Source organism: Clytia hemisphaerica, unplaced genomic scaffold, assembly GCF_902728285.1.
Source record: "Clytia hemisphaerica strain Z4C2 unplaced genomic scaffold, Clytia hemisphaerica genome assembly, whole genome shotgun sequence".
Lineage (NCBI taxonomy): Eukaryota > Metazoa > Cnidaria > Hydrozoa > Leptothecata > Clytiidae > Clytia > Clytia hemisphaerica.
Genome location: NW_027103822.1, coordinates 253 through 18084, shown reverse-complemented (window position 1 = coordinate 18084; position 17832 = coordinate 253). Strand labels below are relative to the sequence as shown.

General features: G+C 35.2%; 2 protein-coding genes across 2 annotated transcripts; one reads left to right on the top strand and one right to left on the bottom strand.

The window, feature by feature from the left end:
* Nucleotides 1-6: 6 nt before the first annotated feature.
* On the bottom strand, nt 7-10845 carry LOC136806662 (dynein axonemal intermediate chain 7-like). The gene is made up of 4 exons (XM_067063247.1): nt 10774-10845; nt 10272-10421; nt 6539-6640; nt 7-282 (listed from the first exon to the last, which is right to left on the bottom strand). The coding sequence occupies exons 1-4, from the start codon at nt 10843-10845 to the stop codon at nt 145-147; spliced, it is 462 nt and encodes a 153-aa protein (XP_066919348.1). The 3' UTR covers nt 7-144.
* A 5091-nt stretch (nt 10846-15936) lies between these two features.
* On the top strand, nt 15937-17602 carry LOC136806661 (uncharacterized; the record flags this gene model as incomplete). The annotated part of the gene is made up of 2 exons (XM_067063245.1): nt 15937-16307; nt 16460-17602. Coding segments are annotated over exons 1-2 (1353 nt in total), but the record flags the coding sequence as incomplete, so codon positions are not given.
* Between the last annotated feature and the right edge of the window lie 230 nt (nt 17603-17832).

The following is a 17832-nucleotide window of genomic DNA, read 5'->3' as shown; positions in this document are numbered from 1 at the left end:
TCCTAAAGTACCTTTCAGTAAGATTATTCTACCAGTTTACAAAAGCAGAAAATACTCTGTTGGTATTATTATACCCATTCAGCTAAACAATGTCTTCGATTAATCTGTTCCATATGCTGTATGTCAGGAAAATTTCACTTATTTTCAAGAGTACATGAAAACGTTAGTTGCGGACAACAATTGATGTACACAATCGATGAATACAACAGACGTTTCTTTCAACTTCCTCATCATTTCATCACTACCACCATCTCGAATCATATGGTACAATCCGGGATGCATCTAAATAAAGACGAGATCCCTTTAGAGTGTCAATTTTGAACAAAGAATAAGGAATATCAAATCTAGACAGGAAACCCATCCTGTGTTTTTATAAATTAATGTATACTGTATGGGTTCGGACAAAAAAGGTACAGTAGGAAATTCGAATTTAGCGCTGTCTTCACTTACTTAAGGCCGGTCTCCACTTGCGCGCGCTGCGATCGCTCTTCTTCGAGCAAAGCTTCCACGCTATTGGTCAAAAGAAAAATGAAGCAACTCCATTGGTGCGATATGACGTAACGATCGCGCGCTTGAAAAAAAAGTTGAAATACGTTCAACTTTTTTTCCAAGCGCGCGCTGCGTTTTTATGACGTAATCTTTTCTCCAAGCAAAAATGATTGAAGCCAAAGTTGCGACCGCAGCGCGCGCAAGTTGAAACCGGCCTTTACGAGATTTAAAAAAACTTAAGAAAGTTGTGTTTTTCTTTAAGAGTGAAATAATAACAGAATTTGATTGGCTGTGTTTTCAACTGTTTTTTTGGAGCTGGGAAATTCAAACTCATATAGCCCTTCATCCGACTTCGACAAATTCAGAATTTTGCACATAAAGTATCCCGCCCGAACACCATGCACAGGAAAAAATCTTTAAATTCCAGGCCTGGGAAATGGCCATTTTCGGGATTGGGATTTGCCCTGGAAAAGTGAAACAACTGCAGGCCTGGAAAATGACCTGGGATATGGCCTGGGTTTTCCAAATTCCGGGGGGTATCGTAGAAATTTTAGCGAGACTAATTTTAGCGTATATTAGCGAGTCAGGAAAATCTTGATTTTTTTTGGATTTATTTTAGCGAATCACGATTTCAAAAAATTTCGCGTGGACAAATTTTAGCGAATACTCGTATTACATTATTGACTGAATTCGTTTTCTAGCATTTCTTTGCACTGAAACCCTTCCTATTGATAAAAATGTATCAAGGCAATATAACCAGAAATTTCGCGCGGATAAATTTAAGCAATCTGTCAAATCGGCGTGTTTTAACGAGATTTATTTTAGCGAAAATAGGGAAAACTCGCTAAAACGCTAAAATTAGTCTCGCTAAAATTTCTACGATTAAAGTACCCAATTTTGAATTACGTTTAATAAAATGTTATAAATGTATTTGATCATTTTGTGAGCATCGGTTCGATAGCTCCCATTCGTTCTGTCATGTACTTGCACTACCTTAAGTGGATAAATTTTCGCGTGTACTAATTTTCGCGAGACGGAATTTAAAGATTTCGCGTGGATTAAATCTCGCAAATCAAGGGTCTTTAAAATTTTCGCGTGGATTAAATTTCGCGAAAACGGCCTTCTTTGTTTAATTTCGCGACTATATAAATTGTAACTAGAAAAGAGATGTGTTTTCTTAATCGAAAAAAGACAGACAAAGTCACTCAAAAGCTTTCAAAAAACTTCAAAGAAAGCACTTTTAGGTTACTAGAATTTATAATTGAAATGAAGAGTTGAACTCGTAATATGTTTTGATTGTAGCATGTTATCTAGATTTTGCGAATTTTTATTTTCGCGATTGTAAAATTCCAAATAATATCGCGTGGACTAATCTTCGCGAATCAAAGGCCTTCAAAATTTTCGCGTGGACTAAATTTCGCGAAAATGGCCAAAATTCGCGAAAATTAATCCACGCGAAAATTTATCCACTTAAGGTACTTTGAGAATCCCGGAACTTTTGTCACAACAGCGGAGCTACACCTGAGAGCCAACTTAATTACATCCGCAGCCTTTATCGAAGTGAAGCAAGTTTTGGTATGATTTCCTACCAAAGAAATCACGTGACAACAAAGAATTTCACTGGTTTGAGAGATGCGAAATAGTACCGTGAAAAGCACAGCTCAAAATCATATATTTACGCTGTGCCGACGAATCGAGATTCTATTCATCGCGCAATCAGCGAAGACAAAAGTAACCATGACGACCATCCAAGATCTTGGATGAGCGTCATAGTCGATATTTTTATTCCCGTCGTTGAAAATACAACTTACAAAAAGTCATCAATGCTTTGTAAAAAGAGTCAGTGATAGAGAATCATAACATAAAGTTTGTCTATTATTTCGATTCAATTAAAGTGACATTTCCATAATTAAAAGTTTAGTAATTACTGTTATACATTTGGGGATCATGTAAAAGATTTCTTTCGAAATAAACTCATTTCAACTACACTTGAAGGTTTCTGGGGAATTCGTAAATAGTAAACTGCATACCGATACAGTCTGCTAGACATTTATATGGTGATATTTGCTCTTCATCTTTGATTTTTTCTACAGTGATTAGATTGAAACATGCGCGATAAAATTTCTATTATTTGTCTTCAGAGGTTACTCTTTTCTTTGAAAACTTAACCTCTGATACTCAGGGTAGCGAAATAGCGATTGCCACTTACTTTTTTTTATCTCGCGCTCCAAAAACAGTTAAAATGCTAGATCCTATCCATCGGCACGAAATTTAAAAAGTCAAATTTTTGATGCACTTTTTTTTGCTGGAGAAAGTTTAAAGTTGCCTATCTAGCCCTTCGGGCCTTACAGATCTGTGCCTCTAACCCGATCTCACCGATACACTGAGCCCATGCGGCGACGTTAGCCAGTGCCTTCCCACAAACCAAATTTTTTCTTTATTTTTGCCCTAATCCTAAATCGCGATAAAAAAACAGTTTTCGTCCGACAGGCTAATGCGACGTAAGTCCATTGCGAACAAATGACGCCTCACCTTTAGCTTTGTGGTACACACTGACCGAATACAACCATCATAAAGTGTTTTGGTTTTAACTAAATAACCACTTGTGGTTTTGAAGAAAAAAAAATTCTTGCGCATGCGTACATTTTACATCCCGAGAAATCCCAGGCCTGGGAAATGCCCATTTTCGGGGTGGGTTTTCAAAGTTCTAATTTTTTGAAAAATAAATCCCACCCTGAAAATGACCATTTTACCACCCGAGAAATCCCAGGCCTGGATAATGGCCATTTTTGGGGTGGGGAAATTTGCATAAAAAATTTACCAGGGTAGTAAAATGGCGAAAATCACCCCCGAAATTTAATCGAAATTTAATGTAATCGTTAAAAAATCTCAGTGCTAAAAATCTCCCACCTCGAAAATGGCAATTTCCCAGATTTTTTCCTGCGATGTATTAAGATTATATTTTTTTACATCAGGACCGTGTCTTGCCTATTGTCTGCTGATACAAGCAAAAAAAAAAATTTCCTCCTTCTGACCATTTTTGCTCCACACCCGTGTTAATTCAACGTTAAAAAGCTTAAATTAACAAGCTACAGTATGTGGCCCCCAAAACGGCGATCAAATTTAAAATTTCTCTCAAAGCTAGAGGAAAAGAGGTTTTACAAAAATTTTTCTTGCATGCAAAACTTTAACATCTCTACTTTATTTCCCGATAGTTCTTTTTCAAAATTTTCAATTTCAACAATATTTTTCAATAGCTTAAAGATAGGTAGCTTTTTTCTAATGGCCCCCAAAACGGAGGTTTGCAATTTTAGCGATTTCTCGAGATATCTTTAAGATATTAATATAAAATTTTGACCATAGTTTTGAAATGTGATTTAGAGGGTTTTGGGCATAAATTTGTTTGATAAAATTTTTACAGTATACCCCTGGTTGTCAAAATGCAGGTTTGGGGCCCCCAAAACGGAGGTTTAGTTAAAATCAACTTATTAAGCCCAGTGGTAATAGGAGGAAAAACTATGAACATATTTGTGTTTACCCTTAAATTTACGACCCGATAGATGTAAAATTTATGATTTTTATGAAATATTTCAAGATTTTTGATATTGCAAAGTCCAAACTGAAAATTTAAAAATTTTCAAAATGACAATTTAGATTTAACAACGTCTTAATCAAGTTTCTGAAAATCAATGTCTTTTGAAAATAGTTCCATTCATGTATGGAAAAAGCTGTGAAAATTCGAGAAGAAAAGCTTAACTGAAACTGAAAATATTAAGCTTTAAAGGTATTTTTCTCCTATATTTTGCAGAAAAATGACAGAATTTGCCATTTTTGCTGATTCAGCGAAAACTTTTATATACAATGTTAATTTTTTGTTATAAGCTATTAACTCAACCTGATAGGAATGGAATTCCAAGATTTTTTGCTGTTTCTCACATCGAATTTTCGGTTTTATCAATATGCTGATTCTAGGGTCCCAAAATACTGGTTGACCTTTAAGATGCTATATCTTTTACCCATCCTCTAAAGTCACAGATGTATCTGCATTTTCTGAACGGCATTAGGTGTAGAAAGTTTCCTATACCCCATTTTCATAACTTATTTTCAATATCCAAGGAGCTAGAGTGAGTTATATGCAATTTTTATCTAATTTTGGTGTTAAAATATCTCCTTCATACGCAAATATGTTATTTTGAATCTGTCTCAAACCATCAAAAACATGCTCATTTTCTAGTATAACCATCATTCTTTCTAAATAAACAAAAATCGTTTAATTCTGATAAATCTACAAGTCAGAATCCTCCTTTTAATGACAACCTCCGTTTTGGGGGCCGTCTCCGTTTTGGGGGCCATATACTGTAGATGCTGAATGGACCTACCTGATGATGAAAGTTAGATAGCAATGCAAGGAGAGAAATGAAAAAGATCAGTCAGAAAACATAGAGTTTAGCGAAAATGCATAACGCAAGAAATTCATCATTGATTGATGGTGGGGGGAGAGGGAAGGGTTGTAGGGAAAAAATAAATAGAAAGTTCTGGTCGCAAAAATCAGTTTTATTGACAATTGAATCATGCTTGATGGTGAGCATTGTTATCGATAATGTTTTTGTGTGAAAAACATAGAGATATGAGGAAAAAACCCAATGAAAATCTGCAAAAACGGCGATTTCCGGAATTTTCAACCGGAAAAAATTTTTTCTCAAAAATCGAGCTCGGCCATCTTTTGAGCATTGCGAATACGCATCTTTCTGCAAAAAATCAGAAAAATCTAAAAATAAAAATTCGAGAAAATGTCAAAAAACCGGTTTTTCCGGCGGGCTCCGTCACATTTTAGGTATTTTCATATTGCGTCAGTGTGCAAAATTTCATAAAAAAATATAAAGGACAGCTCGAGAAATTCAAGAAATACTGTCTTTCCGGCGAAAATAGGTTGTTCCGGCGACTTTTAAAATAGTTCCGGCTTCAAAAATCAATTTTATTGAAAATTGAAAGATGCTTGATGGTGGGCATTGTTATTAAAAATGTTTTTGAATGAAAAAACAACCAATTTTAAGGGAAAAGTCCAATGAAAATCTAGAAAAACGGCGATTTCCGGCATATTTCAGGCATTTTCCGCCGGAAAAATTTTTTTCTCAAAAATCGGACTCGGCCATGTTTTGGGCATTGTTAATACGCATCTTTGAGCAAAAAATCAGAAAAAACTAATGATAAAATCTCGAGAAAATACCAAAAAACCAAATTTTCCGGCATATTTCCGGCATTTTCGGCCGAAAATGAGTTTTTTTCAAAAATCGGGCTTCGTCACAATTTAGGTATTGACAATTTGCATCCGTGTGCAAAATTTCATGAAAAAATATAAAGTACAGCTCAAGAAATTCAAGAAATACTGTTGTTCCGGCGAAAATCGGCTGTTCCGGCGATTTTTAGAAAGTTCCGGCTTCAAAAATCAGTTTTATTGACAATTGAATCATGCTTGATCGTGCTATTAATAATAATTTTGTGTGAAAAAACAATGAAATATAAGGAAAAAGTCCAATGAAAATCTGCAAAAAACCGGTTTTCCGGCATATTTCCGGCATTTTCGGCCGGAAATGATTTTTTTTCGAAAATCGGGCTCCGTCACATTTTGGGCATTGCCATTTTGCATCATTGTGCCAAAAATCTGAAAAAACTAATGAGCCAATCATGAGAAAAGCTGGTAACAGACGGACGGACGAACGGACGAACAGACGGACGAACGGACAGAGGTTAATTTATAGGACCTCCAGGTAGGTCCAAAAATGATTAAAATTAAAATTGATGAGTAAGCAAACGATATCACTCTTACTTAAAAACAAAACCTTCAATGCGCCCAAACAAACAAAAATTTAGCTAGGGAGAAATGAAAGATTCGTCCTATAGGGAGAAAATTAAAATTATTTAATCACCCTCCGAAAAAGACCCTATACATTAACTTGAAAAGTGCAAGTGGTAAATAGTAAGATTTTTTCTGTTATCATCGGTTACATGCAGGGGTTTTCGAGAAATACTTTGGATTATCTTAACCTACCTGAGTTTGGGGGAAAATTTCTTCAGAGAATTCTCGATCATATTCCGTCATCTTCAACTTACAACAAATTCTCTCGGACGCTAAGTATAATTGATATGATTCCTGAAAAAAGTAAAAATAATTTTTTTAAGGAGTAGACCTTTTGCCAAATGCTACCACTGTAAATTTTTTTTCGCGCGTGATTTAGATGTCTGTACACACACTCAGTATTTACGACTATTTTCAAAATTCATTGCCGTAGAGTGCGATAGCGCTAAACGTGAGATACACTCTGGTACAAAGTAGTGATTTAGTCACTCTCGCTATTTCCTATGCAGTGATCTCGGACTTGTCACCATTTCCGCATGCACAGTAGCGATTTAGTGTTCAGCTTTTAAACCTGACTGGTAAATTAGCGTACCATCCTTAACTTTGCGGGTCAAAAATACAGGTCGTTTCGGTCACTCCTTCGTCCACAAATGAGTAAATGTCGGTGTTTTTTTTAGAATGTACCTGATGGACTTTTCAGAGATCTTTAAAATCATCTTTTTCGCAATATCTTCTTTGATGTTAGGAATTTTTAAACCTTATTTTCAGAAATGACGTATTTTTCCACGAGGATTCCAATGATATAGGTTTCGAAGTAATTTGGGATGAAATGTTCCAAAAAATCAAGATTTTCTGATTTTTACTATAGCAATTTTTTAAAACGGTTTTATCATCTAAACTCTTCGGAAACCTATTGTTGATACCATAAATTTTCAAATTTAAATTTAAGGAGTAGAAAAGGATGCAGAATTCTACAATTTTCGATTTCGGGTGACATAAAAAGTGGAATATTTCATCCTATGTCACTCGTTTGGTTAATATATTGCTATTTTCTGAAAGATACACTCTTTATTATGATGTAATTTTGATGTAATTTTCATCCTCAAAATAATATCCATTAGTTTTTTAAACATTCTTTTGGACAACCCGTTTTTTATCAATATTTTTGGAATATCTCATCCTTTTCTACTGCTTTCGTCATTTTGCTTACATTTCTAATAATTTATATGGTACACTATTTGAGAGTATAATTTCAAGACGGAATCTTTCATAGATAAGGAGTAATTAACTGTGGAATTTTTCATCCATCCGCACATAAGAAAGCCTACATCCTAGATTACTCCTAATTTTGTCTTTAAATTGTAGCTGTTCAACTCATCCAATTAAAGCCGGACTAAAAAAATCGGAATATTTCATCCTATCTATTTTTCTCAAAATAAATTGAAATACTCATGTAAAAGTTTTCATTATTAAGAAAGGTTGCCTTAAACAGGAGATACCCAAAAAAGACAATTTGGTACATTCTAAAAATACACCGACAAATACATAAACTCGCTAGTATCTCAAACTCGACTGTTAATCTAGAGCTATTCATGCATATGCTAATCCTCTTTAATTTAGTTGGTTTACTTTAAAAGATAGAAAGATAAATTTTGTAAGAACTAATGTTTGTAATTCATTCTTAAAGAGGCCATTTTTGGCAGGAAGGAATTAGAAAATTTCATTGAATTTCAATACTTTTAAAGGTAATTTTACTAATTCCCCAGAATTTTGTTCCTTACATGCAGGTATTTGACAGCTAAAGGTCAACCATAGATTGGTTTATGCTACAGACAAATTCATGTCATTTCCAAGGCAAATCTTCAAACAGTTAATTGAATAATTTCAATGATTAATCCAGCAGCAGACAGAATCAGCAGCAGACCGGAAAGAATATGTTTTAATTTGCAAAATAATTATTAATTACTAATTAGTTTTCTTTCATCCTTTGAAAAAATAATCTCCATCGCATCTATTTTAATATAAACCAAGAGTGCTTTTAATTAAGTTCCAAAGAAATGTACCAAGAAAATTCATGAAAATTATTCAAAAGTTGATTGCAGCGTCATAATAAATCTTTAAAATTTCTTCTCAGCTCTAAAAAATCTTAACTGTCCAAATTTCTGGCCGTTGGACATGAATTGCTTGCAATGTTAAAGGGATTATCAGATGATTTTTGATATTCGGCTCAGAGATACCTTTTAGGGTCCTAAGAAACACCTCTAAAGTTTTTGACCCAATTATTTTTCAAAGCTTTTCAACTTTTTACTTGAAAACAATAGAAAGAAATTTCAAAGTCAAATATCTCAGCTTTGGAAAAAAAATTGGGTTTGGAGGTGTTTCTTAGGACCCTAAAAGGTATCTCTGAGCCGAATATCAAAAATCATCTGATAATCCCTTTAAGCAACATAATTTTTCATAATTATATCTGATAAAACAACAGACATCAAAGAATTGTATTAAAGTTGATAACTCTCAGCACACACAATTTAACAAGCACACAAAGATAAAGTTCGACAGTACCTCCAGATCATTTCCATCTTCAAGTGGTTAGAATTCTTTTCAAGATGAGTATACATTATTCAAATTTGAGTCACCAATTACAAGGGAAAGCATTTGATCTTTTGATGGAAAAGTTCCAGCCGAAAGAATGCAGTTATATTCTTGATCTGGGTTGTGGGACTGGTAATAACGCTTTTAAACTTCTAAACAATATCAATGAGAGTGGTCGGGTAATGGGAATCGATCCCCATCGAGAGAGAATCGAAATCGCAAAAAAATCGTATGGTCAATATCAAAAGTTGAAATTCGAGCATGGCTATGCAAAAGACGTGGCCAAATTTGGAAGCAATTTCGATTTAGCCATTACTTCGACTGTTTTGAACTGGATTCCAACAAAGGAAAAAATTGCCACTTTCAAATCCATTCGTGATTGTTTGGCTATAAACGGAGAGTATATTTTCAATTCCGTTCACGTCGAAAGAAAAGATCAAGGACACTTATCTCTTCTCAATCCACAAGATCGTCAAAAACTACACGAACACTATTTCCCATCCACCGAAAAGTCAGTTACATGAATATCTACAAGAGGCTAGTTTTACCAAAATCACCATAGAAGAGATTGAAATTCGTTTCGTTCTTCCCATCAAAATGGATGAGTATTTCCGGTGGATTGCAGCCACGCTTCATATTTTCGATTATGATGAGTTATTGAAAGATTTAAGAACGAGAGAGGAGAAAGATTACAAACATTTATTGGACGATGAAGGGAACATAGTTCATCAGTGGAAAATATTTTTCTGTAAATGTATCAAAACTTGATTAATGTGATCCTGAAAAATCGTCAAAACATTTCCATCCGCCATTTCCAGACAGGCGCAATACCCGTCAACAACAAACACTACCAATATAATGGGATCTGGAATCCAGAAATGGTCAAACTGAAGTTTTATTTATTGATATTGTTAACTTTATAATATAATTTTATTTTGCTTCAGATTTATAAAAATGTAATTTTGCGAAAGAAATAGACTATTATATGTAAAAAATCACCCAGTTCGATGAGAAATAATTTTGGCAATCAAAAAATGACTTTCTTTTATTTTTAACTTTGGCAAAGAATTCAATAGGCTGATGTAACGAGTGCCGGTTGCGCATGACAGTTTCCCAGTGCCTCTAAAAATGGGGGCAAGAAAGGTTAGCTTTTTAGATCTCTTCTTACGACATGGTTTCACGCAGTTTCATGGTAAAAAGGAAAAAGAAAAACAATTTCAGACGAAATTGCATGCCATGTGGGGTTCTGAAGTCAACATTTTCTAACGGGGTAAACCTTTTCTATTTGCCTTCGCTCTGAAGAATTCCATCTTATTTCGCAAAATTCCATTACCTCTGATGGTATTTTGGGTGAATTCCACTCGCAAGCTTGAACGACAACCTTTTCTTGACCGATATCACTGTTCCATTTACTCCACGTGTATGAACAACAAGATGCTGACACTGCCATGTGTTGGTACAGCGTGTCTACAAATGACTCCTCCTAAAAAAATCATTGAAATACAGTTGACGCTCTCTAATTCGATTTTCAAGGGAAATTGAGTTTCCATCGAATAAGGGAGCGTATCGAACAGTAGAGCGTCGTTTATGAGAGCGTCAACTGTATATTGAAAATCATCTTGAAAGTCACATTTTTCGAAAAAAAAGTACTGTATCGGTACTGTATAGATTTATTTCGACTGTATATCTGGCTTTAAAATACTTCCTTAAAAACTCATTTTTAAGCTATCTTCACCAAATTTTAGGGCTAGTATTACGATGTTATGGTAGATGTTTGGCTGAGTATTACCGAAGCTTTTCGTGTACTCGTATAATATCATCAAAAAACAGGATACCTTTTTACAAATGCTGACATATTTATCGCCATCACGATAAGGAAACAGGTTGATGCCGACTGCACGTAGCATCTAAAAACAAAATGATAAAAACGTTGCAGGAAGAGCTCAATTAATATGTCTCGAAGGTATGTAGACACTTTGCTTCGATAAATTTTCACGGATTACTTGGATTCTGGTGTCATCCACGAAAATAAGTCGCCGCGAAATATTTGAAAATCCATACTTGCTCTTTTCAACGGATAGAAAAGTCCTTCGTGAAAATTATCACCACTTAAGAAAATAAATCCTTGGGAAATCTTTGAAAAGGCTTCACCCGCAAAATCACTTTCTTGTACCAATTTACGATATATCAAAAGGTTAAAATAAGATTTCTGGTATTTTTCTTCGGCAGAAAATTCTGTAGATGAGGTTAACCATCAAGGCAGTCTTTCTGCGATTTTTTGATTGTTTTAGCACTAAGCAATGTATTTGCCGAAGGGTGTGCACCCCCATGTTTATCTTATCCCCCTCTATACCCAACCCCCTTCTGAAATTTTATCTCCCTTTTTTACAGAGAGTCTGTTTCGAAGGAACTCTTTTGATACAAAAAAAGACAGTGACCTTTTGTATGTGAATAAATTGACCAAGATTTCCAAACCGCTTTTTTTATTTGACCCCCCCCCCCCTTCATTCCCATCCCAATTTTTTAGGCAAATTTTGGTACCCCCCTCCCTACGAAGGCCCCCAGAGAAGTGGGTGCAAATATGACTCGTAAACCCATTGGATTATCCACTCGAAAATGTCTTTCCAACGGTTTTTACTTATTTATATAGCATACAGCACCTGACCCCGAGAATGTAGTAAACCCCGAGAATATAGGTTTCTCATTTTTTAGCATTGTAGCCCTAACGATAGTTCAACTTCATAAAAAGTTGTTTCAGAGCATACTGTTACATCTTACTGATTATTTCTGGACAGAAAATTTTAACTTGAATTAATTTTTTCCAACGAAAATCTGAATGGAAGTTGATTGGATATTACCCGAACTGAGACATTTTTTAAATAAATCCTCTCTAAATCGAAATCTATTGGAATTAAGTTATGATGATAGGGTATTTTCTTAGTCCTAATGAACTAAGGAAATGGGGAAAATAGTCCATTTCAATATTTACTGTTCTGAGTTAGATATTTTGACGAAAATGTTTGACCTAACTTTTGGGGTTAGTTGACCTACAATTTGGGGGCCTTGATAACCCGACATAAAAAAGTCTGTCAAATTATATAAAACTTGTTTGTTGTACTTTTATAACATGAAAGTACTACCTGAGAGATGATTAATGTTGAAATTTTGACTTTTACGACGTGTCCCAGACCCCTTGGGGCCCCAGCCCAATCAGAAAATTTGCCTAAGTTTGGAGCAATAGAATTTCTATTCCAATTTGGACTTAAGTAGAAATTTTTGGACCCGATGTGGGAAAAAGTTCCACCGGGGCTGTGAGGCAGGGGTGTTGTTACATTATTCACATATTTCAACACAGAATGTTCAACCTACAAAATAAAAACAACTTTCTTGTCTCTTCTTTTCGTCCTTCCTTTTACTTTTCCTCATTTGTAGTACGATGAAATTAATATATTTATTAATTTTTTGTCAGCGTATATTTCTAAAGTATGAATTTCACTTAGAGAACAATAATTTCCGATGAATACCAAAATTCCATTCTCAACAACCGAATCTTTTCACCTACATTCTGGGGCTAAAAAGTGAAAAAATCCAATTTTCAGAATAACAAAATGCTCTTTAGAATATTGTTTTCGCATAAAACATTTCTAAAATTTGCTGTTAGAATTAATCCAATTGAAAAAATATCAACATTTTACTATTACTAGATTTAAAGCCATAAAACCAAACCTACATTCTGGGGGCTATAACGAAAATGGGAGTCAACTTCAAGGACCAAAAAAATTAGTCCATCTATCAAAAGTAATGAAACTAACCCCTGGGAAAGAATTTTGGGAGTTCAAAATTTCGTTGAAAATATTTAATATCTTTTAAACTGCAAATCTACATCTTTCAGGTCTGATTCAAATTTCACCTACATTCTCGGGGTCAGGTGCTGTAGAGAGGTGCTGACAAAAATATTGAAAAAGTAAGCATGTCATCATATTTTTTAGACAGACTTCGATAGATGTAGAATTTGATGGGTGTTTTTTAGTAAAAAGTTCTTGTTCAAACTTCAGCGAGTTAAAAGACATGTGTTTCTTTAAGCATGATTTGTAACCGGTTACTTTTTCAAAGCGGGCTCCACGGCTTTTTGCGCAATGCAATTGGTTCTTTTCGAATGACGACGGGCCTACACTGCCCAGAGTTTCCCGTCGCTAGGAAAATTTATTGTGACGTCACTTTTTCAAAGGAAAATGAACAATGCGCTGGCATCATTTCTCTCGTTTTTTGTTTCTGACTTCAGAAAATAAAACAATTTTTGATCTATTTTTCCTCAATAAAGCGCTAAAAATAAATCGAAGCTGAAGGAAACGGTTAACAAATACAATAAAGACCGGTTTTTTTGGGCTGTACTGAAAATATTGCTTTTGGCCAACGCAACAACCTCGCACGAAGCTCGGTCGTTACTTGACCTCGGGCAATATTTCTCAGTACAGCTCTCACTAAAGGCGTACCCGAGACATAAGTTGAAAAGAAGGAAGAGAAAGTAGAGCCGAATGTACGTGATGTTAGAGTACTATAAACATTGGTATTACTCAAAAATAACTAATGTACCATGTCATATTTCGCTATCACATAATCTTTTCGGAGAAATCTAATTGAAACAGATCCTCACTAATTGGAACCATGGTGAGTCTGTGTAAGACGAAAGATGCAACGGTTTTTAATTGGTACATCCTCCATGAGTCATCAGTGCATTAAAATAATCACTCGATTCAAAATGGCTTAACGGAAAATAAGCCTTAAATTACACCACGCATCCTCACAAAGAAGTTTTTCGGGAAGATTTTGCATCTAGAGTATTATAGTATAAATGAACTAAAGCACTTAACTGTTTTGTGAAATTTTGACATAGAGATTTACCTAGTGTGGCTTTCTCAAGTTTAGCCCCCACCCATAGGATTCCTGACATCTTTACTAAGACACAAACACATGAATTTTTGGGGGTTTCTAAACATCGACCAGAAATGGCGACCACGACCAGCGACCAGATAAATTTGGGTTATTAATTATGATGTCTGTAAACTTTGTTACACCGAATATTTTCATTAAGCTGATTATGAGATGCCTTTAGTAGAAATACCTAGATAGAACTTTTCAGTAGGAAAATTTGGAAAGGCCAGTTTTAGAGATATGAATCTAATCATTATGGATTATTAACCGAAAAGCCGGTCTCTCTGGCAAAATATCGACCGAGTTCGCGACGTATTGGAACGAGCGAAGCGAGGTCCAATACGAGCGAATGAGGTCGATATTTTGCAAGAGAGACAGGCTTCTGAGGTTAATAATCCATTTATAGCCCTGCAAAAATAAAGTAATAAAAGTAATTGACATTTTAATGATGTCAATTTCATAACTGGTCACTATGGAGAAATATTGACCGGCCACGTGACATTAATCATCCAATCAGTTTTCTTAAAAATGATTGACAGTTGTATTGCAGGGCTATAAATTATTCTATTGTCTTTATGTTGACAAAATGACTAATTTCGACAGAAATAAAAATCTGATAATGAAATACAAAGCTTCTCAAACCAATTTCAAAAAACTTTGTGCCGCAAATTATACAAAAATGATAATAAAAAAGGATAGAAATTGACACCATAATCAAGCTCCGAGAGCGTCGAAATGGTTGTTTTACGCATTGGGCACGTAGCTCCAAATAGATGAGATAGGGGTGAGCTTACTCTTCAAAAAGATATATTTAAATGATAATAGGAGACACTCTACGTTGAAGAAAGGAAAAAAACTCGATAACCCAAATTTGTCTGGTCGCCGATCGTGGTCGCTATTTCTGGTCCATGTTTAGAAACTCCCTGAATTTTTGCATTAGTGTGCATTTATTTAATTTATTTGAAATCATTTTTCGCAACGGGATTCTACTGTTAAGGACTGGAGAAATTTTTGATGAGCGAAATACTAGCGCAAAAGTAAAGGCAGAAAGTTGATAATGAATTTCGGATAAAGAATTTTAAAAGTACGATCAAAGACGTCCTTTTATTAAAATACATCGATATGAAATTGCTGATGCTAAAGCTTTACGTTCACTTGCTCACTAAAAAATGTCACGTTTATTTACAGATTATCTAATTGGGTTAATTTGGTTAATCAGACTGTATGGGACGACCAGACTACAAAATGACAAAAATTAAGCTCTAGTTTAGACGGCCCACTTTTTCCAACTGCCTTTTCTAATTGTTAATTAAAGTAGGCATAAAGTTGGCTGTCTAAAGTCAATGCATTGCCTTCTTTTGACATCAGTGCAATGCCTTCTTTCAACCGTTTTCAAATATAGATTTTAACTCCAACTTTGTGCCCACTTTTTGCATAAGGCGAAAAGTGAGCCGTCTAAACTAGAGCTAAAACACGTATAGTTGATTTAGTTTAACCTCTATGTAATCCTCTAAAGACAATGTTGTAGACCAATTCGAAAAGTGAGAATAAGGAAGTGTGCCTCCCAAGAATTTTTGTTATGATGTAAAAAATTGGTCATCAACAGGGAAGTTAACTTTGAGAGAGCAAAAAGTCTTAGGGGGCTTTCCTAATTCCTACCGTACCATAAAAATTGATTAAAAAGCATGATTTAGCTATTATCCAAACCATTAAAAGCTTTTTATTTAAACCAATTAAATCAAGATAGGTCGATAAAATTATATTGATTGTATATATAGAAACAAAATGATCTTGAAATTTTCTTAATTTTGTTTAATCTGAAATAAGGCAAGCAAATTATGTGACCGCAAAGTGTAGGACATTTAGATGAACATTACATTATAATTACGTAGTCATTTGTACGGTAAAAAAACGGTGCAAAAGACCGATTAGTCTGAGCGCCAAACAATAGAGGTGCTGTCAAACGACCGAACAATAAAAGAATTTCAATGTACGCATTAATTAATTGAAAGAATTCAAGTTTACAGAAATTTATCTTAGTAAGACGGTTCATAGTAAATTGAACACACGACAAAAAGCTCACGTTCATTCTAAGAAAAGAGATAAGAGATTATTTCGTAGGAGGGCCAATAGCTTAAATACCTGTTGCCCAAGCATATAAATTTCAAGTTGACTTTAAGAAAAACAAGTAAAATTTATTTGAGGGAGCGTCATTAAGAAGACAACTATGGTCAACATGGCAGATGAAACACAACTCGATGTTCATGGTGTGGAAAGCGATATTCAGAAGCTTCAACGAACCATGACGAGTGCCGAACAAAAGCGAGAAATTTTGAAAAATCTTGATCTCTTTGTTCTAGACAATTCATTGAGAGAAACAACTGTCGGACAGATCTTCGGACATACTTTACAAAATAAATGGGAGATTTACAATGAGGTAACTATTAAATAGCTTTCATTTCATATTTCTAGATACCAGCATGTCACAAAAGTATAAAATGAATAGCGGAAGATCGGGTGCACTTTGAGAGAACTAATCATTGTCTTCTTCTCATGTTATTGGACCTTTCCTTTCTCTTGGTATTTCAGGTGAAGAAAGTCGGCTTCAAAGACACCATTGTGACCGCGTTTTCCCACATGACAAGAATCGGAGATACCTTCATCCAAGAACTCAACCAGAATGGAGAAGACATGAGCACCAAATATGGATTTGTGGAGATTGCTGACAGTGATGTCGATGGTGTACCAGTAGACGATCTACCGATTGGTTTACAAAAATGTAAAGATCTCAATCTCCCTAATCCTATTATCGAAGTTGATCTTGCATATTTTGCTTTTGATTATGAGAAATGGACACTGGACAAGATTTGTAAGCTATTGGATAAACGTATTAAATGGACAAGGCAGAACGTGTCTCAAGATTCCAAGATTTATATCAATTTTCGTGATTTTGCTGAAGCGATGGCGAAAGCTCCTGAAAGAGTGTTGGGACTGGTAAGATATGTTTCATCGTACAGACCAAAGTTGACTGGTATATTGTATGAAGAGTTGGGCAACAACTTTCCTGAAGAGATGGCAATCTACACCAGGTCTGTCAAAAACATAATGGATTCATGTGGTTATGATGGACATCTGTTGATTCATGTTCATCATCAATGGGGTTTATCAGATGCCAGTGTTTTGGAATGTCTTGTCAATGGTGCCAATGGAATATGGGCTGGAGTGTGTGAAGAAGGAGCAGCTATGGGTCACGCTTCATCTTGCTTAACTTTGATGAATTTGATCAGACTTGGAAACACCAAGGTATTGAAAAGGTACAATTGTCAAGAATTAAGAAATGCAGCCATTGCAGTCACGAAATCAGTCACAGGTGCCCTTCCACCGCCAAAGACAGTCATCGTCGGTGAACGAGCTTTGGATCGCGTTTTCGGTTTCCCTCAATTCGAACCGGAAAACATGGAAGGATTCAGCTTGAACGGATTCTTTGGAGATAAACTGACCATTCGAATAACAACTTTGGCAAGCAACAAAATGATCAGAGATTCTCTCATTGAACACTTCGGTGAAGATGAACAATTCACATTGGAGATCGGAAACCAAATGAAAGAATTGATGTTGGAAGATTTGCGTGAGAATCGAAAGGAAGAATATCAGAGCTGTATTGGGTTGGCAATGTTGTTCGATCGTGCCGGTGGACAACTCACTGGTGCTATGGCTGACACTATTGAAAAGGTAAGGGTCATTCAACTTGCGTGAACACTTCCATTTAGTTTATGGGAAACAACAACTGTACCATCGACTTGATAATTATTTTTGCCAAATATTACTACCGTACTGCCGTACTTCGAATATGTTGTCCCAATTAATTTGAGGCCTAAAATATAAATGACCCGGGGCTACTAGGTTGCAAAGTTAGAAAATTGACCTCTGCGAAAGAGTGAATTATGAAAAAAGTTTCATTT

What these genes read in the sequence shown, in the direction of transcription:
- LOC136806662 (XM_067063247.1), bottom strand. Translation starts at nt 10,845, where the DNA reads ATGCTACGTGCAGTCGGCATCAACCTGTTTCCTTATCGTGATGGCGAT. An exon ending in ATGTCAGCATTTGTAAAAAG is followed by an intron (nt 10,422 to 10,773) that starts GTATCCTGTTTT and finishes TGATTTTTTTAG; the next exon opens with GAGGAGTCATTTGTAGACAC. An exon ending in AAATTTTCCCCCAAACTCAG is followed by an intron (nt 283 to 6,538) that starts GTAGGTTAAGAT and finishes GTCTTTATTTAG; the next exon opens with ATGCATCCCGGATTGTACCA.